Source organism: Carlito syrichta, unplaced genomic scaffold, assembly GCF_000164805.1.
Source record: "Carlito syrichta isolate Samal-C Ts95f unplaced genomic scaffold, Tarsius_syrichta-2.0.1 Scaffold288181, whole genome shotgun sequence".
Lineage (NCBI taxonomy): Eukaryota > Metazoa > Chordata > Mammalia > Primates > Tarsiidae > Carlito > Carlito syrichta.
Genome location: NW_007232277.1, coordinates 44,128 through 69,998, shown reverse-complemented (window position 1 = coordinate 69,998; position 25,871 = coordinate 44,128). Strand labels below are relative to the sequence as shown.

At 52.3% G+C, this 25,871-nt stretch overlaps 1 protein-coding gene across 3 annotated transcripts; it reads right to left on the bottom strand.

The window, feature by feature from the left end:
• Positions 1–11,724: 11,724 nt before the first annotated feature.
• Positions 11,725–25,199, bottom strand: ENDOV (endonuclease V). Of its 3 annotated transcripts, none has more exons than XM_008053466.2 (9): positions 25,125–25,199; positions 24,510–24,681; positions 18,559–18,693; positions 18,276–18,315; positions 17,221–17,333; positions 16,151–16,219; positions 15,635–15,763; positions 12,997–13,070; positions 11,725–12,293 (listed from the first exon to the last, which is right to left on the bottom strand). In XM_008053466.2, exons 1-9 carry the CDS (start codon positions 25,178–25,180, stop codon positions 12,125–12,127), a joined length of 957 nt encoding a protein of 318 aa, XP_008051657.1. In that variant the 5' UTR covers positions 25,181–25,199; the 3' UTR covers positions 11,725–12,124. The 3 variants fall into 3 exon arrangements, with proteins under 3 accessions (XP_008051657.1, XP_021565821.1, XP_008051658.1); XM_021710146.1 differs by having other exon boundaries at positions 11,725–12,281; positions 13,006–13,070; XM_008053467.1 differs by lacking the exon at positions 18,559–18,693 and having other exon boundaries at positions 11,725–12,281; positions 13,006–13,070.
• Positions 25,200–25,871: the final 672 nt, after the last annotated feature.

The window sequence follows — 25,871 nt, the reverse complement described above, 5'->3', positions numbered from 1 at the left end:
TTCAGGGGAAGTCCTGTGACTCAAGCCAGGTCAAACAATGGGAGTGGCCCTGGAGTTCTCGCTGGAGCCAAAGGACAGAGGGCCTCTCTTGCCTGGATTACAAGGGGAAGCCTGTGCGGCTGGCGCCACGCGGTCTCCAGGAAGGGGTGACCTCCCAAACGCGGGGGGGGGTGGGGAGGAGCTAAGGCTTGGTGTGGCCATGCCATGGAGAAAACGAACAAGGTCCCAGTTTTGCTTAAGTTGGTTTCTATCACATGTAGCCTCTGATTATAACAAGGGATCTCAGCTCAAACACCTGCGTGCCTCCACTCCAGGACACAAACCCACCTGCAGAGGTTGTGTGGAAAAACCCCCTGAGGAGGCAGACACCTGATGTAGAAAGGCTAGGCCTGGGAGAGTGGGCCTGGGCCAGGACCAGGGCTGCAGCTGTGATCTTGAGGCTGGCCCCCTATGTGCGCACCTGGGGGAGGCAGGGTGGAGCGGAAGAGAGGCTCCCTTAGCATCTCTGGGCCCCACGCAGCCCCGGCCCCAACTTCAGCACCGAGGACAGCGGCAGTCTCGGTCCCACACAGCACCGTGGGCCCAGAGGAGCAATTGGGCTCCCCACCATAGCTGGGATTCACATACTATGGAATGTGACAATGCCATTCGTGTTGAGGCTGCTGACACCTGAGATCATGGCATCCATGTGCCTCAGAAACAAAAGCCAACAACTCCCAATACAAGAACTCATGGGTAGTTAAAACAAATCAGCCACTTTCCCAGGTCTTCCTGCTGGAAGATCACTGGGGGAACTCGTTTCTGGGGTGGGCTTGCAGGTCTCATACATTTCTTCCCAGGAAGTCACTAGATGATGCACAGCATTAAAATAAGGGTGCGGTCCAAAACAGAGGACTGTACGGGATCTTGGAGGGGCTTCAACACAGGAGCCACATGACAGGAATTCCAGGATGAGGGTGGAGGGAAGCCCTTGATGACAGGTGGTGCCACAGGTGTTCAGAGCAACCAAGACAGACGGATCCAGGAGGAGCTGCTGTGTGTTAGCTATCTTTTGCTGTGTAACAAATTAATCCAGAACAAAGATTTACCATCTCACACAGCTTCCAAGGGAGAGAAATCCAGAAGAAACCTAGCTAGGTGGTTTGGCTCAGGTTTCTCATGAGGTCACCATCCAGGTGGCAGCTGGGGTTGCAGAAAGCTGAAGGCTCAACTAGGCTGCCACTTCCAAAATGGCTCCAGACATGGCCAATGGCAGGAGAACTCCTTTCCCTGCCACATGAACCTTTTCACAGAGTGGCTTATGACATGGCAGCTGACTCCCCTCAAAGTGGATGAGAGGAAGCGGGAGAAAGTACCACCAATACAAAAGTCACAATGTTTTATGACCTAGTATTAGAAGGGAAACACCATCACTTCTGCCACATTCCATTGGTCATGTAGACCAGTTCTTGCTCTAATTTGGGCATGGTGGTTCACACCTGTAATCCCAGTGCTTTGGAAGACTGGGGCAGGAGAATCGCTTGAGGCCAGGAATTTAAGACCAGCCTGGGCAATATGGCGAGACCCCATTTCTATTAAAAAACACAAAAACAGCTCAGCCTGTAATCCCATGCTTTGGGAGGCTGAAGTGAGTGGATTGCCTGAGCCCGCGGGTTTGAGACCCGCCTGGGCGACTTGGTAAGACCTCATCTCTACAATAAATAAAAAAAAAAAAATTAGCTGGGCGTGGTAGCACGCGCCTGTAGTTCCAGTTACTTGGAAGGCTGAGGCAGAAGGATTGCCGGAGCCCAGCAGGTCGAGGCTGCGGTGGCCGGAGCGTGACACTGCACTCCAGTCTGGGTGACAGAGTGAGACTCCAACTAAAAAAAACCCCCAAAAAACAAAAACACGAAAACAAAAAACAAGGCCAGGCTTGGTGGCTCAGCCAGTAATCCCAGCACTTTGGGAGGCCAAGGCGAATAGATTGCCTGAGCCCACAGGTTCGAGACCCACCTGGGCAACTTGGTGAGACTTTATCACCCCAATAAATCAAAAATTAGCCAGGTGTGGTAGTGCACACCTGTAGTTCTGGCTACTTGGAAGGCTGAGGCAGAAGGATTGCCGGAGCCCAGCAGGTCGAGGCTACGGTGGCTGGGAGCATGCCACTGCACTCCAGCCTGGGCAACAGAGTGAGACTCCAACTCAAAAAAACCCCCCAAAACCAAAAAAAAACAACAACAACAAATTGACCAGGCATGGGAGGTGAGAGGATCACTTAAACCCAGGAGGCTGAGGTTGCAGTGAACTATGATCTTCAGTCTGGGTGACAGAGCAAGACTGTTTCTAAAACAACACCATCACCCTGGTTCCCTGTGACAGGGCACTGCACACATCCGAGGAGACGTGGGTCACTGACTGTCTTGGAGGTTGGCTGCCACAATGCAAGAAAAAGACACTTATCAATGGTAAGATGTTTTTAATGTACCAAAGGAGTTTTAAATTTCCACTGCAGGATTTGGGGATAAATAAGTACACAGAAAATAAACCAACCCCCCCAAATGAGGCAATTATTAAGTTCAGGAAAAACAAGAGGTCATACAAGAAATGTAATTACATTATTCAGCATACACAAAGAAATAATCATGTATACACTGAATTCTGATGCAACCAAAATGAGAAGATGGGTGAACGTGTGTTGTGTGTGTGTGCATGCACAGGCAACCAAGTGTGAGAGAACAAATCTTCAATCCCCATAACAGGAAGTCAATAGGTAATTTCTAAGTCTGAAAAGGAAAAAAAAGTAGCAGCAACAATACTAGGATGGCTCCCTGAAGTAAATATCAAGAGTTGGCTAAAATAACAGAGAATTTTGTCTCTGAGATGAGGGTTCAGGAAAGATGTGCTGGGTTTCCACTACAAGCCTTATGAACTGTGTAATTCTTTAACTATGTGCATTTAGGACTTGGATTAAAAATGCACATGACTAAAAAACAAAACCAGAAATTCCCAAGCTGCTCCCCACCCCGTCCTCTGTGGGTGGGGCCCCAGCAGTCCCAGGGGAGGCAAGGGTGTGTCCCCCTCTGTGGCCCTCCTGGGCATCCTCTGATTTCCCTGAGTTGCTCTAGGTCCATCCACCAGCCTGCTGTGGTCCTCATTCCCTCTCTGCTCACCTGCCTTCCGTCTTCCCCGCCCCCTTTCCTTTCCCTTTATACTTTTGGGTTCTGCCCACCAGATAAAGGGAGAGGGAGCCCACCCGTCTGCTGTCCTGGCTCCTTCAGCTGCACTCCTGCCTGGCCCCCAGACTGGCCGCCATGATGGTAGGAAACTGCGGGAAGTTGCTCCTGCTTCCAGGGGAGGTGAACCGGGGATAGCAGGCCCCGCTCCATCACTTCCATGACACCTCGCCTAATTACCCGCATGCTGTTCATCTGGATGTCAGCGCTGCTGCGTGCCTCTGCCTTTAATTAATAATTTGGTAAAACTCCATGCATGGCCTGGCCGGGTGACATACAGCAGGGACTGGGCTGCTGCTAAGGTGAGCAGCCAGGCTGGCAAGCACCCCCTCCCCACCCCTGCCAGCAAGTGCGGGCTCCCCCAAGCATCCTGTATGAAATACCAGAGCCTGGGAAGGGACGAGGGTAGGTGAGGGGTGTCTGCAGCTCGAGCACCACCCCTTGAAGGGTAGGTGAACCACGCTCTGGGGCACCAATCAGACACCCCCTCCTGCCCCAAACACCACAGACTATTTTCGAGACAATGATCCTCAAACCACCACTGATGGGGAAAGAGGCACAGAGAGACGAAATGACTTATCCAAGCACACACAGCATGTGAGCGCAGAGGACATGGCCTGGAACCCAGGGCCTTGGTCCCCTGTGCACAATTGTTTCCACCAGGACATGGAGCTCAGGTAAAGCACTTCAGGGACTCTTCTGAGGAGGAGGCAGAGTGTGAGGGAGGCAACGTTGGCTCTCCTGGCCCTGGAGGGCTGGGTCCTCAGGGGGAGGCATGTGGCTCAAGCAACGTGGGAAAGGTCGAGAAACCCAGCTCAGACACAGGTTCCAACAGTACAGTGCCTGTGGCCAGAGGGAGGCGGGGTTCGGGACAGCTAGGACCACCAGCCTTGGCCAGATCATGAAGGACCACTCCAGCCCGGGTGTGGCCTCCATTTCCGAGTGCCATGGGAGAGAGGGGAGGCTGGAGTCCCCAGGCTAGCAGTCTGAGGGGGACCTGGGTATGACCCACAGGGCAGGCCAACACCCCTCCTCCCAGCCCTGGACAGGGTGGGGACCCGAGGAAGTGGCAGAGAGGCTGACAGGTGAATAGGAAAATCTATTTGGGTCCAACTTGAATTATTAAGTGGTTGAAGAATATTCTTAGCTCTGGGTAGCCTGTGGTCTGCAAGATGGACTTCACCATGGCCCTATTTTTAAGGTTTTGTGGGAAGGAGCGAGACGCCATTGCACTTAGGGCCCCCCAGATCACCCCTCTGCCTGACGCCAGGGAGGGGATGGGAGTGGGGGAATGTGTGCAGCCCCCAGCTCACCCTGCTGCCTCTTGTGGTTCCTGAGAGTGCCCGTGCAGGGGAGGGGCATGCGGTAGAGGGACAGGCGGACAAGGTCCCCGCTGTGCCAGGTGCCTGAGCCTCCTGCCTCCAGCCTGGCCCTTGCTCACACAGCCTGGTCAGTTTCTGTCGTCCTCTGCCTTCTCTTGAAACCCTGCTCCTCGGGACTTGGAAGAGCACTAATCAGTTTCCACCAGTCTTTGGGGAGGGGTGGTGCCATCTGTTGGGGGAGAGCCTGGGAAGTACATGCAGGCAGATGTGGCTGGACCCTGATTCTCGGTGAGTCTTGGCTTAGGTGAGTTCTCAGCAGGAGGCTTGGTACTCCCTACTCTGAACCAGGTCACTGCTGGGCATCTGGAGAATCAGAGGGCTCTCAAAACCACTCACAAGCCAGACTACCCAAGGAAAAGAAGACACCAATGACTAAAAGCAGGAGCAAAGGCAGGGACATTCCTAAGGATCTCACAGACATAAGAAAATGCCAAGAACGATTGTACACCAACGAATTAGATAATGTGGATGAAGTGGACAAAATCCTAGAAACACACAAATTGCCATGGACTCAAGGATAGAACATCTGAACAGATCTATAACAAATACAGTCAGTATTCAAAGCCTTCCCAAAGGACCAGGATCAGATAACTTCACTAGTGAATTTTACCAAAGGTCTTAACAAGAATTAACATCAATAATTGTCTTCCAAAAAATAAAGGAGGGAACATTTCCTAACCAGTATTTCCCTGATATCAAAGCCAGAGACATGAAGACATAAGAAAACTATAGACTGATAACCTTTCTAAATACAGATGTAAAAAATCCTCACCAAAATACTAGCAAATCAAATTCAGCAGTATAGGATCATACACCATGACCACGTTGGATTTATTCCAGAAATGCAAAGTGGCTCAACATATGACAACCAATATAATACACCACATTAATAGAATGTGGGAAAAAAATCCATGATCATTTCAATATATGCTGGAAAAGCATTTGACAAAATCCATACTCTTTCATGATAAAAACACTTAACAAATTAGGAATAGAAGGGAACTTCCATAATCTGATAGAGAGCATTTATAAAAATCCCAAGCTGATACCATACTCAGCAGCAAAAGACTGAAACCTTTCCCCCTAAGATCAGGAATAAGATAAGGATATCTCCTCTCACTGCTTCTATTCAACACAGTACTGGAGGTTCTAGCCAGAGGAATTAGGCAAGAAAAAGAAATAAAAGACAATCAGATTAGAAAGGAAGAACACTTATCTACATTCGCAGATAACATTTTATATTTAGAAAACCCTAAAGAATACACAAACTATAGAGATTATAAACAAGTACAGCAAAGTTGTTTCTATACACTAGCAATGAACAATCTGAAATTGAAATAAAACTTCATTTCAATAGCACCAGAAAGAACAAAATGCTTATAAATTAACTTAACCAAAGGAAGTGCTGAAGTTGTATACTAAAAACTATAAAATATCGTCGAAGTTAAAGACCTAATAAACCATTTAGTGACTGGAAGACTTGATATTGGTATGATTAAGTAATGTTCCCCACATTAGTCTATAGATCTAATGCAATCTCTACTGAAATTCTAATTGCTTTTTATTTTTTTGCAGAAATATATAGGCTGGTCTTAAAATTCATCTGGAATTGAAAGGGACCATAAACAGTCAGAACGACTTTGAAAAACAAAAACAAAACTAGAGGACTCACACTATTGGATTTCAAAACTTATTACAAAGCCACAGTAATCAAAACAGTGTGGTACTGGCATAAAGACAGACACAGACCAGTGGAGCAGAATTGAGAGTTCAGAAATAAACTGGTCAGTTGACTTTTGATGATGGTGCCAAGATCATACAATGGGGCAAAGAATAGCCTTTCTAACAAATGGTTCTGGGACCACTGGATACTCACTGGCAAGGCAGTTGGGCCCACTATCTCATACTATATACAAAAAATTAACTCAATATGATCAAAGACTTAAATGTAAGAGTGAAACTATGCATTTCTTATAAGGAAACGTAGGTATAAGTCCATTACCTTGGATTAGTCAATGGTTTCTTAAATATAACACCAAAAGTACAAGCAACAAGATACACTGGACTTTGTCAAATTAAAAAAAAAACAAACTTCTGTCCCTCAAAGGACATGATCAAGAAAATGAAGACAACCCAGAGGAGAAAATATTTGTAAACTTCATAACTGATAACGATTTAGTATCCAGAACATATAAAGAATGTTTGCAACTCAACAACAAAAAGACAAATAACCCAATTAAATAATGGGCAAAGAATTTGAATAGATGCTTTTTCCGAGAACATACAAATGGTCAACAGGCACGAGAAGGCACTCAACATCATTATTAGGGAAAAATCAAACCCATAATATATCCAGTAGGATGGCTAGAACCATAAGGACAGATAACAAGTGCTGGTGAGGATGTGAGGAAACTGGAACCCTTACGCATTGCTGATGGGAATGGAAAATGGTGCAGCTGCTGTCGAAAGCAGTCTGGCAGCTTCTCAAAGTTAAACACATTTACCATATGAGCCAGCAATTCCTCTCCAGTGTATACCCAAGAGAAGTGAAAACACACGTTCACACAGAAACTTGTACATCAGTGCTCACAGCACTAAGCATAATAGTCTCTGAATGGCAACAACCCAAATATCTACCAACCCATAATGGATAAATAAAATGTGGTAGGTCCATACAATGGAGTATTACTGGGCCATAAAAAGGGTTGAATTTCTGATACGTGCTATAACATGGATGACTCTTGAAAACACAATGCTAAGTGAAAGAAGCCAGACACAAAAGGCCACACACTGTATAACACCAGTGACATGGGGCACCCAGGACAGGCACATTCAGGGACAGAAAGCAGATTAGTGGTTGCCAGTGTTTAGGAGAGAGGGGAATGAGGAATGACTGCTGGTGGGCAGAGGTTTCGACTGGGGGTCATAAAAATGTTCCTGGAACTCAATAGTAACGGTGGTTGCACAAGATTGTGAATACACTAAAAGCTGGTGAGTTGGATACTACAATGTTTGAAATAGTGAATTTTCTCTCAAAACAAAAACTATCCACAAAAATTGTCTCCAAGCTGACCTCCAGGCGCTGGTCTGCTTCTCACTACAGGGTGGGGGTGATGTGGGATGAGTGAGGGGAGTAAACGGTAGGGCCCCCTTGCAGGTCCCAGCCATGCCCTCAGCCAGAGGATGATCTGACACCTCTGGTCATTGAGTAACCAATGGTCTGAAGCAGAACTTCACCCCAACCCTAGAAGGCCAGGGCCATCTCTGCGCCCACTTCCTCTTCACGGAGAGGGTCCTTGGGGTTGAAGCTGCTGCTTTTTTGCACAAGGTCTACCAAGTGCCAGGCGATGTGTGGATGTTTCTTCTGAGCCTCCTGTCCCCCTGGGAAGTCCTCCTGTTACAGTGGAGTCCAGGGCCCAGGAGGTGTGGTCCTGTGTTCTGGTGGCTAGGGTGGTGTGGAGCGTCGCTCGCCCAGGTGGGAGCCTGGTAGATGAGCCTGACCCTCCGCTTTCATCCTTCTCATCACAGGAGTTAGCACGGCGCTGCTGACTGATGGCCTCTTGGGCCACACTTCTCCAAACCAACAGCCTTTGAGGACCTACTGTGTGCCAGGCTTCCTGTGGAGTCTCTTACATACATCGACCACAGGATAGTCCCAGCCACACGTGCAGGCATTGCCCCATCTGAGGCTCTGGCTGTACCAGTTGGCAAAACAGCTGGACCCCAGCCAGCTCTGCCCAGCTTCAACCCTGTGCTTCCAATTCCTCCTGACCCCTGGTCCTAGAGCTCTAGGTAGGGAGATTCGGAATTTGGGAGGGCAGATGGTGGGGACAACTGTGAACCCTCTGGCCCTGTCTCTGGTGAAAATGCCAGGGAGTGTGGAGAGGGAAAGGAGTTTGAGTGGATGGTTCTCCTGGCTGGGGCACACTGGCATGGTGACCTGGGTACTGGGTTTGGGTTGTGCCTGGGATTCTGGGCCCACTGACTCGGCAGGCTGGAGAAAGAGGTGGTACGCCTGGGACCCTCAGCTGGGTGCCACGGTAGCCTTTTCCCAGCAGTGCCCTCAGAGAGGCAGGCAGAGATCTGGCACTGCTGGGGTCATTTGCAACCAGCACAACCCCCTACTAAGATCCCCATGGAGCCTCCCAACCTCCATTCCTGTCTCTGGTGCAAGGCAGCCCATGGCCAGCACTGGCTCCGTCTGCTCCTTGCCTGGGGAGCCCCTACTGCTGAGGAACACAGTCATTCGCCTGTGCCTCAGTGGGTCTGGTGACTAGTATGGGGAGAGGTCCTGAGCCGTGCCTCACTCCTGCACTCGCAAGCGATGAGGGACCTGTGGTCCTTGCTCCCCTGCCCAGCCACACACAGCTGATATTACCACCGAAGAGCCCTGCCCAGGCCTGCATTTGCCGGTGAGGTTTCACGTAGACAGCTCTGCAGGCTTCCAAGGGCCTTGTTCTCTCTCACATCCCAGATGGGATAGAGGTTGGGTAGCAGGCTGCCCTCCCAACGACTACTGGCATCTGGACCCCGGGCCTGGCCTGGTGCTGGACTCCCACTGCCCATCACGCTTCATTTGTGGTGAATTTACCAGTGCCACTGCCAGGCAACGGACTTCACACGTATTCTGTTTAATCCCCCAAACCTGCTGAAGTAGGTATATATATCCCTGATGAGCAAACAGGTTCTGAGAAGGAAAGGCCATGGTGCTCAGCTTCTTCAGAGGCTGCCTGGGACCCCTCAGCAGGGCCTGCAGTGCCCACCAGAAACAGCCTAGACTCGTTGGTTGGGACCCCACACATGGCTGTCCCCAGGGTTGAACTGGAGCCTGTCCCGCCGCCATGCGGCCAGGTCCTTCGGGGCTCCGCCTGGCACACCTCCCCGCCTGATCCCGAAATGGGGCGGATGGGGTGTGGGCTTCCTTGCAGCCTGTCCACCCCACAACCCATCCTCTGCGCTGCCCCCTCGCCCCGGCTCTCTCTGGGGATGCTCTCCTGACTGCTGCCTCTCCCTTCCCAAGGCAGGTGGGGAAGGCGGGCTGTGAGCAGCCTCCGTCACTGCCTCTTTGGGGTGGGGCGGGGCAAGGCAGGGACCCCTCTGCCACGGTGGGGGGAGGCTAGGTCCACTGGGTGGCATCCCTACTGCAAGCTAGATCCCAAAGAAAGGCCAGAGTGCCCGGGACTGATGAGCGAGACCCGGCCCTGGCTGGACTCCTGCGGCACGAAGAGGGCCTGAGCTACAGCACGGGGCACGCGCCCCCACACCACCACATGCCTTCCCCTTGGTCTGGCCCGCACTGCGGATGGACAGCAGCCTGAAGAACTCCCCCCGCCCACCCTCTCGTGCCCAAACCCACCCCCACCCAAGGGGTTCATGCTGTTCCTTCCAAGCTCTCCTGTGGTTTGGAGGGAGGGGGTAGCCACAGCCCAGAAACCCCAACTCCTCTTGGGGTAGAAAGCCTAGGTCAGTATCTGCTGATGCCTGACTTAGTCCTGAGCACTGGGGTGCAGGGGTGAGGCAGGAGCCAAGCGCTAAGGTCACAGCCTAGCTCTCAGGAGCAGCAGATAGGCCTGGGTCCTGCTGGGGAGGCAGGGATCCCTGTATACCACCAGCTGTGACAGTCACAGGATGGGGCAGAGTGGAAGCCTGAGACCAGGAGGTAAAAAATCCCAGGCAGGAGAGCTGAAGCCTGGGCCTGAACTTCCTGCCCAAGAACACCCTTGAGGAAGCATCATGTTGAACCTGCTCACCCCAGTAGGCTACCCTGGGGTGGCATCTACCAGCCCAGCAAGTCCCTGGCCCCAACATGCCCCTGGCCTTCTTCCCCCACCTGCTCTGTCATGGAGAGAGGTCCCTAGCAGGCTCTGGGCTTCCACCCTGCAGATCTACTTGTCCTAGAATGGGCCTGCTTCCTATGGAAATTTCTAGAATAGAGGCTACTCCATCAAGTGAGGGGCCTCCTCTGGGGTCTCCATCCCCACAGTCTAGCTTAACAAAGGGGCTTTACATGTTGGAACAGGGTGGGTGGGGAGCTGGCACCTACCAGCGCCAAACAGCAGACACCTTTCTGACTTGTCCCCTTGGCCATTCCCCAGAGCCCAGAGACTCTGGGACTTCCTGGGTTCTAGGCCCAAGCTGTCAAATCATGACAAATAGCCCCTTCTTGGAGCAGCTGGATGAATGGCAAGAATTCTATTCTTCACGTTCCTTGGCAAAGATTCCACAGTCCTCAGGGAGCCTGGGAGGAGTCTGGGGGACAAGCTAGCATGCCAAGGGCTGGGGTCTGCCCAAAGGCAGAGGCCAAAGTGTCCTCTGTGCTCCCTGCCCCTCAGCTGGCACTTGTAGTCCACAACAAGAAGGGAGGAAGCAGCCAGGACAGGCTGGAGTCAAGGCAGGACCAGGGCTGCTTTCATGCAGTGAAGACTTTTTTTTTTAGTTGGAATCTCACTTTGTTGTCCAGGCTGGAGTGCAGTAGCATGATCACAGCTCACTGCAACCTCAACCTGCTGGGCTCAGGTGATCATTCTGCCTCAGACTCCTGAGTAGCTAGGACTACAGGTGTGCCACCACAACTGGCTAATTCTTTGTAGAGATGAGGTCTCATTATATTGCCTAGGCTGGTCTTAAGCTCTTGGCCTCGAGCAATCCTCCTGCCTCAGCCTCCCAAAGTACTGGGATTACAGGCGTGAGCCACTGTGCCTAGCCAGAGACGATTTTTGAGGCTGGCAGGAACAGAGGAGAGCAACTGGCACTTGAACCAAGTGGGGATGGGGCCTTCGCTGACTTCCTGGGATAGGACTGCTCCTGTCCTGTCCCCAGCCAGGGCAGCAGAGCCTGGCACCCACCCCCTTGGATACTGGTGCCAGCCCAGACTGCCCCATTTTACCCCCACCCTTGAGCCCTCCAGGTTGAGATGAGATCCTCTACCCTTCCTCCTGGGGTAGCAGGAGGGTGGGTAGGACAGAGGTCATGGGTGAGGACGTGTAGCAGGTGGGTGCTGAAGTCCAGCCTCCCCAGTTCAAACCTCCCGAAGGCCAGGGCAGAGACGGCTCAGAGTGGCTCGGGCTGGGGACCTGGTTTAAAAACAAATCCCGGAAAAAAAAAAAAAAAAGAACAAGAATAAGCAGAGGCCTGTGTATTCATGGGTGGACGGGGAAGCTGTGGGTGTCCGCACAGGCTGGCAGCTCAGCCCACCTGGCATGTGAATCCCAAATCCCTCTGTGGGTTCTGGAAAAGCAGTCTCACACACTCTCAGGGTGTGGCACTCAGTCCTGTGGAGATTTGTCCTCTGCTGAGATACCATGGCCACAGCCCACCAGCTAATGCCGGACCCTACTAGGAGCTGGGCTGTGCCAGCTGCTTCCCCATAGGGTGGTACAGTCAGTCTTTTTGTGAAGACTGGGTACTTTACCTGCAGCTGTGGGGTGAGGTTCCCTGAAATCCCTAGAGGTCAGCCCCCTTAGGGGTGGTCACTGTCCTGAGGCCAGAGTGCAGTGACCAGTGGCCTTTGCATCTTCATGGTGCCCAGCTTCACTTGACGGCCAGCCCTGGCCCTACTGTTTCTGGCTGTGAGGCTTTCAGGTCCATCCTGGAGCCTTGGCTGTTGTCTTCTGAAGGCCTGCCCTCACCTGTGAACTCTCTTGAGCCTTCTTTGGGGCATGCCCTTGGCCTATGCAACTTCTGGCTCCTGGTAATGACACTGAGAAAGAGATAGCATCAAACGCCAGTGAGAGCCCAAATCCCCCTCGCTCCCCAGGTGGTCCCAGGAAGCTGCCACTTATCTGGTCCTCGGGGTCTTCCATGGCCCAGGCCACAGGGCTGGGCAGAATGTGATGCACCTGGCACTCAAGCTGGTCAGTTCCCAACTCTGGGAGAGCTCAGGGGTCCCAGCTGCCTACTCCCTCAGTACTCAAAGTAGCGTAGGAAGGCCTACGAGCAGCCCTGGCTTAGGACAATGAGGACAAAGGAAGTGCAGCACTTGACTAACTCATCACAGGGAGGAGCTGCATGAATCCCAGGCCTGGACTGGGGTTCAACTGGTTGTGCAGGACTGGTCATGACTGACCTCAAAGCCACGCATTTTCTGTGGAGCCCATACCTTGGCTCACGTGGACTGAGAAAGGCCGGGGACAGCCCTTTAGGGAGGTGGGGTGTGGAGCATGGTCTGAGGGCTTTGAGGGGAGAGTGGCATTTCTGGAGCGTTCTCACTCGACTAGGAGTCCATGCCACTCTCCTTCCCCTTTAAAGGTTTCTCCTGTGTCCCTTACCTGGCCTGGCCCTGCACTGTCTGCTCTGAGCCACAATACTGCAGCAGGGAGAAGCTGAGTCCAAGAAGCAGCCCCATGTAGGCATCTGCAAGATGATGCCTCACTGCAACTGCCCCAGCCTCCTTGGGCACTCACCTCTCCTGCCCGGGTACAGGTGTCCCAGGGAGCCCCAGGGTCCTGCGGATGTACTCTCGGGAGCGGATGTCAGCCTGGAGGAGATAGACACAGTGCTGGGTCCTGAGCTGGCTTTTGGACAAGCCCTCCCCACCCCAAACAGCCTGGTGGAAACACCTTAACTCCTCCACAGGGCAGAGTTGTGCAGGCTCAACCCTCCAGAGATTGGGAGCAGCAGCCTCATTGGGGAGTGGGTGATGGGGATACCAAGAACCTCGGAGTCAAAGCCTTGCAAGTTTCCAATGCGAGCTGGGCAGTCCCTGAAGGGCCTGAATAGTTGGGGGTGGATGGGTGAGTGTGGGAGTCCAGGGTCTACTCCCCCCAAGTGGCAGCTGCAACTGCTCAGCTTTCACTGGTTTACAGCTTGTATTTCTGTCTTTCCCAGACTAGTACCAGTGGTGACTCCTGTCCTGTCTCCAGAATCACCAGAATAAAAGAGGGCTTGTGGGCCACAGGTAGGGATCAGGGTAGACCCTGGTGGGGAAGGGCATAGACAGGGCTCAGGTCTGAATGGGAACTCCTTTGTGGGGGCCTGGCCTTGGGAAGCTCCCCTGATCCCAGCTCAGATGGGCTTAGCTTAGCCTCAGGGTTGCACGACTAAAGGACAGCAACAGCTAATCCCCCAGACTGCGCCTGCTTCAGCTGATGGGAGAAGATGGGCAGGGGTGGGCAGCAGGATATTTGGTGGGTAGGCACACTTGGGGGGAGGCAGCATTTCCCAGCTTCCCAGGAGCAGTCCAGCTGGCCTGGCACCGGGAATGCAGCAGCGCCTGACCAAGGGGCCCCCAAGATGGCTGGGGCAGAGATAGAGAAGGGAGGGGAGGGAGGGGGTCCCTAGGGCCTCATGCCATCAGAGAGCAGACACTAACCCCATCTCCCAGACTCTTCTGGGAACTTCTGGAAGTAGAGTTGGGAGGGGAAACTGTTCAGAGGCATATGGGCTCAGGAAGAAAATGGGCCCAGAAACAGAGCTGGGTCCGGCAGACAGGACTCTCAGCCCATGCCCAGCAGTGAGACCACAGGTTCTTGGGTACAGCATAGGGTCACACATCCTATCCAACTGCTGGCTTTTCTTTCTCTGGAGTGAAGACTCAGAGTGTGGCAGGCTCTTCACTGGTGTTAGGCACACAATCCTTGCCCTATTTCTAGGTGTTCAAGATACCTTACAGGACAGCTGTTCCCTCTCCAGCAAGGGGGAGGGGGAGGGAACACTGTCCCACTCTGAGGCAAACTGAGGGTGCGAGAGACAGAGGCCTGCTCTACCGTGCCCAGAAGGTCTGTCCAGCATGACCTTGAGCTGGGGGCCGAAGGCTTGGGGAGTTTCTTGGGTTCTCAGAAGGCCATGTGGCTGGGTTGAAATGGACAAGGAAAGGCTTCTTTCCCGGGAACAGGGACACAGCTCACAGGCTTGAGAGTCCACACACGGCGCGCCCCGCAAAGCCCTGGACATGGAGCCAGCAGGGTAGTGGCTCTCAGAGGCCACCTCTGGGCACAGCACCCCTGGGACTGAGCGCTGCTGTGGCGGTGTGCGGGCTGCTGCTGCCCCCTGGAGGCCACACTGCATGCCAGCAGTTGGGAGGCAGTTGTGGTCTGGGGTGTTTTCCACAGCACTCAAGCTGCCCCAGCACAGGCTGCCGGTCAAGGGCAAATCTGACAGTGTTCCCCTATCAACTCCCAGCCATCAGCTGCTCCAAGTTACTGTGAGTGAAGTCTGACACCCGATGCACCCCAAGACGCTCACTGGCTCCCACCCACTTCACTGTTCTGGCTGCAGCCACACTTTCCCCCAAGGTTCTAGAGCACATCACACTCCTGCCTGCCTGTCCCAGGGTCTTTACAAATGCGACCTGGGCCATCCTTACCTCTCCTCTAGTCCCTCCAGTCAGTCTCTTCCTAAGGATGGCTGTTCCTGGAGCCTTACTTTATGGGCTTCTCTGGAACAGACACTGGCCTGTGACTTGTGAACCTGGCCAAGACTCAACACACCAAGGCTGGCTGTGGGCATCCTGTGCCCAGCTGTCTGTCCCTCACCCCACAGGCTGAGTTCTTTCTTAGCTAAGCCTATGACTTTATCAGAGTTTTGACCCCTTACCTGGGCCCTGAGCATCAGTTTAGGTGCTGGGTGCCTGGTATGGCCATACCTGAGTCCCCAGATTAGTATTCCTGGTGCTCCACAGCCTTCCCAACAGGGCCTCCTGGCCTGAGCTTGGCTGCTCCCTCTAGATCCTGAGGGGCTGGTTGGGGACAAGGGAGACAACCTGCCACTTGAACTGACATAACTGATTCTCCAAGTACTCCTAGTATTTGGGTGCAGAAGGCTCAGAGGGAACTCTCGGCCTAGGCAGGCAGGGTCTCGGGATGATCTCCTGGGAGTTCTGCATCCTCTGGTCCACTTTCCAGCCTGCAGGGCCCTGCACAGGACAAACAGGCTCTCCTGTGAGATGTCTGTGGACCTGTCCTCTGCCCAGATCTGCTGCCTTACATCATTGTGCCAACCCCAGCTGGGCTGTTGGGGAGCTTGTGAAGAGAAGGTAGCAGGGAACAGAGGGGTGCATGCTGCCCCCCCACCCCAGCACCCCACTTCCTGCAGCCCACCAACCTGGCGCACTGGCTCTGGGATCCGGAACCTACAACAGTGGCGGGTCAGGCGCACGGCTGCCTCCAGGCTCATCTTGTGGCCCACGGAGACGTAGAGGGGCTTGGCGCTGCGGTCATGGCTCTTCAGGGCCTGTGCCAAGGAGGTTGAGGGCAGGCCTGTGGGATGGGCTGGGCCACTGGGACTGGGGTCAGAACCAGTCTCAGTAGATGAGCATAGGCGGGTAGCAGGAAGGAACCTGAAGGGTACGGGGCACTCTCAGGGGCCAGGGGCTCCCAGCCCTCAGAGTGCCTTTCTTGTTGCTTGTCCCAGGGGCAGGGTGGACCCCCCTCAGCACAACCGGAGCAGGGGGAGAAAATTAATGTACACACTGTAACCCAGGTCCAGTCAGAGTGACACAATAATGGAGAGATGAACAGGGTCTGATGTGGGCATGTATGTCTGCATGTGTGTGTGCATGTGCACATAAAGGAGGCCCCTGCCTGGGGCCTTGGTGGGACTGGGGCCCTAGCCACTCACCATTCCCAGGATAGTCCCAGAGCCTCCCATCAGAGGGAATGTATCTCCTCCAGCCTGCAGGAGTTGTATCTGGAAAATGGAAAAAACAACTTGAAGAAAAACTTTTCTTGCAGAGGCTGAGGCAAACTTCATTTTGAAAACTTAAGCAGTGGCTGGGCCAGGAAAGGGAAGGGCCAGATCTTGGATGGCAGGGTCTGGGCCCTGCACTGAGGCCACTGCCCTTGGGACCCGGTCCAACCCTGACTTCGGGGGCTTAGAAAGGGTGGCAACTTGCTGAGGGTCACAGCGCTAGGCTGGCAGCTATACAGGTGCCACATGCTTCCCAGTGGGCAGTGACCAGCACTAAGGCTGCATGCTTCCTGCTACTTTCTCTTCTGCTTTGGGCAAGTCTTTTTCAACTAAACAAACCTTTTTTTTTTTTTGGAGTGGGTAAAATGAGTGGCCCTGGGGTCCCCATCAACTCAACTTACTTTTGAGCAACTGTTCCAAACAGGCACCAGAGAGCGGGCCTGAAGGAATGAGAAGTGTGGTCTCTGCCATCCAGTGGAGAGCTGGATATGTCACTGGCTCCCTCCAGGGGGGGTGTCACATTCTAGTGCCAGACTTAGGGGTCCAGAGGGAAATGCGGGAGAAGGTAGTGTGAGTTAGAGTGTGGGTGGTGGGCAGGCCTTGGTGGGAGTGGGCATAAAGACAGGCGGGGACATGGAGGCAGGACCTGGAGGCTGCGGCACCTGTGTTGGGTAAAGGCAGGGGGTGGCAAAAGCACCAAGTGCCACTTGGACAGCCTGGAGACCTGTTGTGTCCCCAACAACTGGAGGACTGAAATCTACTTGGGGTGCCACGAAGATGACCGGGTCAGGAGAGGCAGCACACCCACGAGTGGGGAGGGGAAGGAATTTCCCACCATGACCACTCCCTGCGTGACATGCAGAGAAAGGCACCAGACCATGACCCAGGAAAAAGGAAGGGGGTGTGAGCAGGCAGGGGTTGGGCCAAAGTTTCCCTATACCCAGCACTATCCCAGCACCCATTACTGGGCCGCTGGACTCCATCCACAGATCCCTCTTTACCTTCTCCCTGTGCAGGGCATTATTCTCCAGTCCGTCTACCTGCAGAAGTTTCTTGGCCACCCCAATGCAGGGCAGATCTGTAAGGACGCCAAGGTGGCAGGCCACTCCGAAGCCTGGAAACATAAGAGGGTGGGTTGGGCAGCAGCAGTGAGCCACACAGCTGGCGCAGAGATTAGTGACCAGCAGGAATCTCAGTGAGAGCTTCTTCAGTAAGCAGAGGTCTGTGGACAGCCAGAGGACTGGGAGGCAAGACCAGAGACCCAAGCTGACCCGGGACAAGGCCCTGTGCCCTGACTTCCTGGGTATGAAGCTGGGTGGCTACTACTTCTTCCTGGTCAGCCTCTGCCCTGGTCAGGTCAGCCGCATCACTGGCGGTCCATAACACCTCATTCTACTTCATTTCCAGCACCTCCTCTCCCCTGGACAGCCACCCTCAGGCCTCCACAACCTGGGACCCCTGCCTGACAGCCTGGATTGCAGTGCTGTGATCCTGAGCCCAGGAGTGGCCTGCTGGTTCCAGCATGAATGTCTACATCAGTGCGTGTCTACTCTTTGGCTCTGCACCCAAGGGCTTCAAGGGCAGTGGCCAGGAATGCCCAATGTCCCCCCATCCTGGCCCCTCTCTGGGAGCCGTTGCTATACCGTCCTCACATTTATATGAGAGTAAAAGAGCCCACTCCACTCAGTGGTGCTATGTGGGCCAAGGTTCCCAGTATTGGCAGGAGCATGGGCACTTCTGTCTGGTATTGAACAAGGGCTTGACGGGCAGATGCAGGGTGGGCAGCCAGCAGGAAGGCTACTCTGAGCTTGGGTCCTGTGATGTCTCACAGTGGTCAGGTCAAAGCTGGGTGGTGGTACCTGAGGATGAGCCAGCATAGGGTGCTGTGGGAGAGGTAGGGGCAGGAAGGAAAGAAGTAGGGAGTGAAGAGAATGCAAGGGGCCCTTTTCTGGGTCGGACACTGCATGTCCTGCTAGCACAGTGTTTTGCACAGGGCATGACAGAGGTGCCCTCTCCCCAGTCTCTCCCTGGCCCTCTCTTACGGGAGCACGGTTACCTTGGTGGTGGAGCACCCCGTTTCCATCCACAAGAAGAACCTACAGAGCCACAGGGAGAGTCACGGTCAGCTGAGCTGCCCCACAGTCTCAGACTGGGGCTGTCCCTGGGGGAGAAAGGGGGCACTGCCACTTGTGGGATCTAGCCTTTTAGAAAACCTCACTCTCCTCCTCTAGGAAGCTCTTGAGGTCCCTCCCTGCTATATGGGTGATGGTGGTAGCCTGCACGGGGCCTTCCCTCTCCCAGGGGAAGTGAAGGTCCTGTCCTAGGACCGAGGCACCTGCCTGGGGCATGAGGCCTGGTTCCATCTCCTGCAACCGCTGCACGGCCTCCACCAGGAAGGGCACCTCTCGGAAGGCCAGGAAGCCCGACACGTAGGGCGCTGTCAGGCTGACCATGCGGCTCTCCTCATACACCACCTGCCACCAAGCACGTGGGTCAGCGGGTGGGTGTGGCCCTTGGCCGCCTGCCCCCCACACCCTCCTCTCTGTACCCCTGCTCTTCACTCTTCCATGTCAACAACTTTTCCTCCCCCCAACCTCACCCCCACAGCTCCTTTTCTCTGCCTCTCATATCGGGTGGGAAAAAAAAGATGATGGCTTTGAAAGAAAGGACTCTGATTTGCTCTGCAAATCGATGGAGGGGATTCAACTCGATGTTGCTTCAGAGGAGCCTCCCCCACCTATGACTTGGTCTGTATGAAGTCTCCTCCTCACCAGGACCCAGTTTGCAAGAGGAGCCCCTTGGGACCTGATTTCTATCAGGAGTTAGGCTCAGGGTGGTGACCAGCCTACCTGCCTGCCTCTTGCCCTCCTCCTCTGTAAATGAAAGATGATACCTCCTCTGTCCACTCCCATAGGTTATTGGAGGCTCAAAGAAGACAGCACAGGAAGCACCTACATACAGTGCAATGTGAATAAAGGCATTATCGCATTTACATTAGATGGGATCTTGGGGGAAGGCCATGTCCTCAAAGAGGTTGCAAGAGCAAGACAGAAAATGCTGGCTTTATCGAGAGACTTCAAACAACTCAGAAACAGGACAGGAACAATCTCAGAGCTAGACAACCTGAAAGAGAATGGAGATCCCAAAGGACAGGACAGTCTAAAAAGGAAAAACTCTCAAGTTGCAAATAATCCTACAGAGAAAGAAGGGGAGGATGCTGCCCCCAGGACGAGAGGTGGGACTCTCAAGAGCTGTCAAAAGTGCAGCTGCCTTTCTTAGGCAAAAGTGTCTTTAAAACTAAAAAGGCCCTAACACCCAGTATGAAAGAGGATGGCTGTTAACTCCTGGTCAGAGCATCAAAAGAGATATGCTTAGAGTACAACGTGGGCCTGAGTCTCCTAGCCTTGTGTTTTCTTTAGAGTCAGACTGGCCTTAACCTGGAGACACGTTTCTTACTATGCACACATTCTCCACTCAACCTTCCTATGTTTTTGTTACTGAATCTACCACATCTTTTGGTGACAGCTTCCAAGTCACAACTTCCATTCCTCTCTTGAGGCTCAATCAATAATTAAATGTACCTAAGATAAATGGGTACTCTGTATCAGGAGGGCTAGGGCTTGTCCTGTCAACATTTCTATCAATGACTGAATAGGAAACTTATCAAATCTGCCGGTGACTCAAAGTTCAGAAGGTCCAATCTGATGACAGATAAGAGAATTTGGATTCATAGTGAAACCAGGAGGCTGGATTGCTAAACCTCGCAACAACAAAGTGACTTACAGGGATACACGTGGAACTCAAGTGTGGCCCGAGATCCCACAGGATGGTGGCAGCTGCTTACGTCTAAATCTCTCTGCACAAGCTCCAAAATCCAAAGAGTAAAGCAAAAGGAAGAGACCCTCTACTCCCCAGCATAACCTGTGCCTATTACACAGGTTGGTGTGCATTGCTGCGGGGAAAGAAACTGCCTAGGCAGAAGAGCAGCCTTGGGCAACACTCTGGGCAGAGGACTTATGGGGGCCAGTGAGAGGGAGGGGACTGCAACTACAATAAGAGCCAGTGAGGAGACAAAATGAAAAGAAGAGAGAGATTAAAATACTGACAGAGAAAGCAGGTGGGCACAGGAAGCCCAGTGCATGCAAGGTGGGAGTTCCTGAATGGGAGGAACAAAGCTGTGAGCCGAACTCACACACAAAACCAACGTTTAAAACTAGAATTCAAGAAACTTTCCCCAAATAAAAGAGCTGACCTCATATATTGAAAAGAGTTGATTGTAAACCTGGGAAAACAGATCCGGCACGGTCAACTCAAGATATGTCTTAGTGGGAAAAAAAGGAATAAAAGAAAACAAGCAACATACTGAACACAAACAAGTCCCACAAATAACATACTTATGTTCCAACAGTGAATTTAACAGATCAGAAAACAGAATGAAGCCCACTTACAGAGCCATAACGGGAACAAGTGGGGTGTAGCCCCCCAGGTCCCCAGTTTTCTGTGTCTTGACTGAACATATAGAGTACTTTGACCTGCCAGTTGTAGGCTTTCCCAGTAGGCTTGAACATCCCCAGGCACTGACAGAGATATCTAGGTTGTTGCCTAAGGACACTGAGCCAAACTCCTTAAAGCCTCATGTAAATACTATCCCCTGACCCTTTGCTGTGGACAGACATAGGCAGAACATCCCTTTCTCTCACTGTCTACCTTGAAGGGCTCCTGCACCCGACTCTGTATGTTCTTCTAATCAATGCCCTGGACTGATCACCCTGGCATTTAGTGCCTCTTTTTCTGGAATCCCAACTGGCCCCAACTTGGGATGGTTTAAAGCACTCTGTGTGGGAATTCCTGCTGCCATTTTTGGGGCAATTCTAGCCACAGGCTCAACAGGATGAAACATGGGGACAAGTGAAGATGTAGTGGGATTCAGGTGATATTATGGGGCTATTATAAATTTTCACAGGTATGATAATGACACTGCAGCTTTGTAAGAGAATGTCATTCTCCAGATAGGCCTGCTGATACACTCAGAGGTGAGCTGTCACAAGCGCTGGGAATGTACTCTCAAATTGCTCAGTAAACACACGCACACACACAACATGACAAAATCAGTCACACCTGAGTCTCAGTAGAAGGCATATAGGTGTTCGATAGAATTTTTTTCAGTTTTTTGGCATGCTTGTACATTTTCAAATTAAAAATCTGGGAAAAGAAAAATCAATTGTGTGATTAGTGTGTGGGCCAGATCTGGATGGCCAGTAATCTCTGAGAAGATCTGAAAGTTTCAATATAAGCTAAGGATGTGGTGTCCCCTAAAAAGTCAAGTGTTTTAAGTGGCACTGTCAAAAATGATGTGTGTGACTGTTCGGTCAACAAAATTGGTGAGACCTATATTGGAGGTACTGTGCTCAATTCTGCGTGCCAGGTGTCAAGATGGACTGTGCTAAGGGAGGACATTGCCAGAGGGCCATCAGTGAGTGAAGGAGCTGGAAATCTCTGCAGGCTCTTGGGACATAGCAGGCAAGAAGGAGCACATAGCTGTTTCTGGCAGGAGAAAGGCTGACAAGTAGAAGGTTGGAAATATTCCTTCTGTGTTTTGCTGTCTGAAGGCAGACTGACTGGCAGAAGTCACAGACAAATATGTTTCAGCTCCCTGTGGAGAAGAATTCACTAGTCCTCATTCAGTGTCCAACTATGGAATGGACTCTAATGTAACATCCTCATTTGTGAGGGATACTAAGGATAGGATTCTTCACTGTGTGAAAGGTGGACCAGGAATTCCCCAACTCAGTTTTGCTTCTGAATCACAAAGAAACTTGCTTCAAAAGGCAGATTCCCAAGCTGTACTCTGGAAGACCCACCCCGTCAAGTAAGTGCAGTGGGGCTCTGGAATCTGTATTTTATTTTTTACAGATTTACTGAGATATGATTTACAAACTATTCACTTGCTTAAAGTGTATAATTCAATGGTTTCTGGAATTTAGAGGGTTGTACAACTAACACCATAATCTAATTTTACAACATTTCCCTAATCCCCTAAATAAAACTTGTACCTATCCACTCCCCATACATTATATCCCCAGGTCTATGCAACCACGAATCTACTTTCTGTCTCTATGGATTTGCCTGTGGAATCTGTTGGAAACACACTTCCAGGTGATTCTGACTCTGTGGGTCCACAATCAGGCATTTGGGGAACTGTTGGACTAGATTCTTCCAAGAGCTGTTCCTAGTCTAAGCTTTCACAGCCAGGGACAATGAATGTTGACTGACATCCCAAGTAGCAGGCACTTTGCTTGGTGCTGGGGTTGCAAAAGAAATATGGTACAACCCTACCCTTGAGAACCTACAGTCAGTGAGAAAGACAGAATCATAAACAACTAACTTTAATACAATGTAAGAAATGCTATAGCAGCTCTTGCATTAAAAAGAGGCCTGGTACACAGATGAAGGGGTGATTAGTTCTGCAGCCAGGGAAAGCTGGAAGAAGAGAATGCTGTGTTAACTGCTTTCCATGCATGATTTCATTTATTCCTCACCACAGCTCTGAGAGTTGGATATTAATACCATTATCATCAAGTTAGAAAAAAGGCGGGGTGGAGTGGGAAGTGGCAGCACTGGGGTATAAACATGAGCAGTCTAGCTCTGAGACTGTGCTCTCACCCCCATTCTAGCCTATAAAATGGCCGAGGAACCCTTGGGGGCAGGGACCACTGAATATTCAGATGTTAGCATATAGCAGGCACTGAACACATTTCTGTTCAATTTGGACTGAAAAGGACCTTCCAAGTAAAGCACAAAGCCATGGAGGCAGGAAGAGGTTTGTCATCTTTGGGAGCTGGCAGAAGAGAAATGAGAGGGAAACTCTTAAGCTGAGGTCCAGCAAAGGCATCCTTGTCAAACTTTCCTTTAGGCAAGGCTTCCTGAGCTGCTGACTCTAAATGAACCACGAGCATGCTGTTCATTTATGCACATATCTATTTTAAAAAGATTCAAGCATCTTCTGCATGCCAGGCACAGAGCTAGGTGCTGAGAACACCACTGGTGGGCAAAATGACTGTGGCATTTATACTCTGCTAGGGGAGACAGGCCAATTCCAATCCAGTGTGACAAAGAAGTAGTAGAGGGTTTCTATGGTCTAAATGTTTATGTCACCCCAAAATTCCTGTGTTGAAACTATAACCCACAAGGTGATGGTATTAACAAGCGGGACCTTTTGGAAGGTGATTAGAGCATCACGTGAGGACAAAGTAAGAAGTTGGCAATGTGCAACCTAGAAGAGGGCCCTCACCAAAACCTGATCATGCCGGCACTCTTACTCAAACTCAGCCTTCAGAACTGTGAGAAGTACATTTCTGTTATTTGAAAGACACTCCATCTATTTTGCTATAGCAGCCCTAATAAACTCAGACAAGGTGCTGAGGGGCAACTCCTGGTCTTATGGGATGAGGGGACTTATTGGAGGAAGTAATGTCAAAACTAAGCCCTGAGAGATGAGTAGGACTAGCCAGGTGAAACATACTCCAGGAAAGAAAACACTACTGCAAAGGTCAGGCAGACAAGTACAGCATGGCACATTTAAGGGAATCAAAGTGGGTTTCAGGGTGTGGGAGAGACAGGGTGATGATGAGAACTAAGCCTATAGTTAAGCAAAGGGATAGAACATGAAGGGCCTTTAAGCCACTTCAATAAGAGTAAATTTTTACTTACTGTGAGATCATGCAAAGGGCAATGAAATATTTTAAGAGGATTTGTGGTGACAAGTTGCTTTTTAGGAAAATATTTGCTTTTTAGGACAATTGCTCTGTTGGCAGTACAGAGAAGGGACTGCCCAGGAGCAATACTTAAGGCAAGATTTTCATAAAAATACAGCCCAGGAACTTACAGGAGGGGTGACGGCAGCACAGCTAGGGAAGGGGCAGAGGAAGATATGGACAAGGGGATAGATTCCAGCAACATTTAAGAGGCAGAAAAAGAGGGCTACTGTGCCAGTGGATGTGGGACAGGGGAGAGGCCCAGGAAGACAGATTTCTGGCTGGGAGTGTGGTCAATGAATGAGGAACCCAAGATGATAATCCGACTTGGAGGTAAACATCATGAGTTGATTCTTAACAATCACAGAATTTCCTTAGTTTTTGCCTTTTCCTCCCTTTCCAAGACTCCCCAGCCTATTAACGAAATTCTATCAAAAAAGAAGCTGGGTTCTACCCCAGCACTGTTCCCTGCCTCTTCTAGCTGCGGCTATTCCACGCCGGAGCCCATAGAGGGGCCAGCATCCCTAACGGGTTACCTCGAGCTCGGGGTAGCTGAGCACGACGAGGGAGGCACAGGCGCGAACGCTGTTCCCTTTCACGAAGGACACGTCAACGCCCCCGATCCTCTGCAGGCCCGAGAAGTCGGGGTCCCGCTGCCACGCTTCCGTGTCACGGTCTACGACGCGGGTCTTCAGCCGCGCTTGCTCCCTAAGAGGACAGAAACACCAAGTCGAGCCAGGACGCCATCCCAGACCCTCCCGTCTCTACCCGCGTGGCCGCAGGGTACAAAGCCAGTCCTTGCCGGGGATTATCTCCTCTCTTCGAGGGGAGGGCAAGGCACACACAGGCAAGGCGACAGCCCCCGGGCCCCCTGAAACTGCAGTCGAGGTGCCACGCTAAAGGTAGGTGTGCGGAAAGTACTTGGGAGTCAACTGCTGGGCTGTCTACACCCGGGTGACTCTGACAGGGGTCGGAGGAGCGGAGAAGGGACAGAGCCGGACCACACGCGTGACCGGAAGCGGGCGCCGCGCCCCGACGGCTTCCGCAACTGCCGCTCCGACTCCATAGCCGGGAGATTACGAATACGGAGGGTCCGCGGAGTGCCGCGTAGCCTCAGCCTCCGCCTGCCGCGCGTCGCCCGACCCCATTACCGTTTCCAGAGTGAGAGGGTTTCCTCCGGCGGCCGTACAGTCGCCTCCAGAGCCATGGCTGGATCCCACGCGCCTTTTCCGGCGACGTCACTTCCGGAGGCGCCCTGCGCAGGCGTGCCCGCCCTCGTTGCCATGGAGGCGCTGTTGTTGCTGCCGCCGCCAGGGGCCGCTTTCCCTAGCCAGTCTACCTGCGGTGTCCTCAGACACATGTGGCCACTTCGCAGGAGCCCCACGCACACAGTCGGCTTCAAGCTACCTCCGGGCCACTGCATGCGTTATTCGGACCCTGAGAGGCCGAATAACGGGGCTCCCCGTTTCCGTCGGACAGCCGTAACCCGGGGGTGAGTGAGCTCCCGGATCCCTTGCCTGCCCCGCGCGGCGCCTCTCTTGTCACAGCGTCCAGCGCTGTGCTCTGTAGGGCAGAATGACCACTTGCTCTGTCGAGAGCCAGTCAGGCTCGGCACCTCTGGTTTTGGAAGAGGGTGGTCCCTTCCCCGCTCCTCTGGCCCGTGTCAGAGTCGCTCACTGGGGTCCATGACAGCCCAGCGGTTGCCTCCCAAGTAATTATTGAGCACCTGCCATGGGCATGGCACCTTGATTGCAGTTTCAGAGACGATCCTAAAGGTTTTGAGGACAGCTCTTGTGTATTTCACTAACTCACAGCGCCTTGGGGGACTGGACTCACAGGGGGTTGGAAAATTGGACTGGGTTTCATCTGGGCTGGACCATGCAGGGCAGAACGCCTCA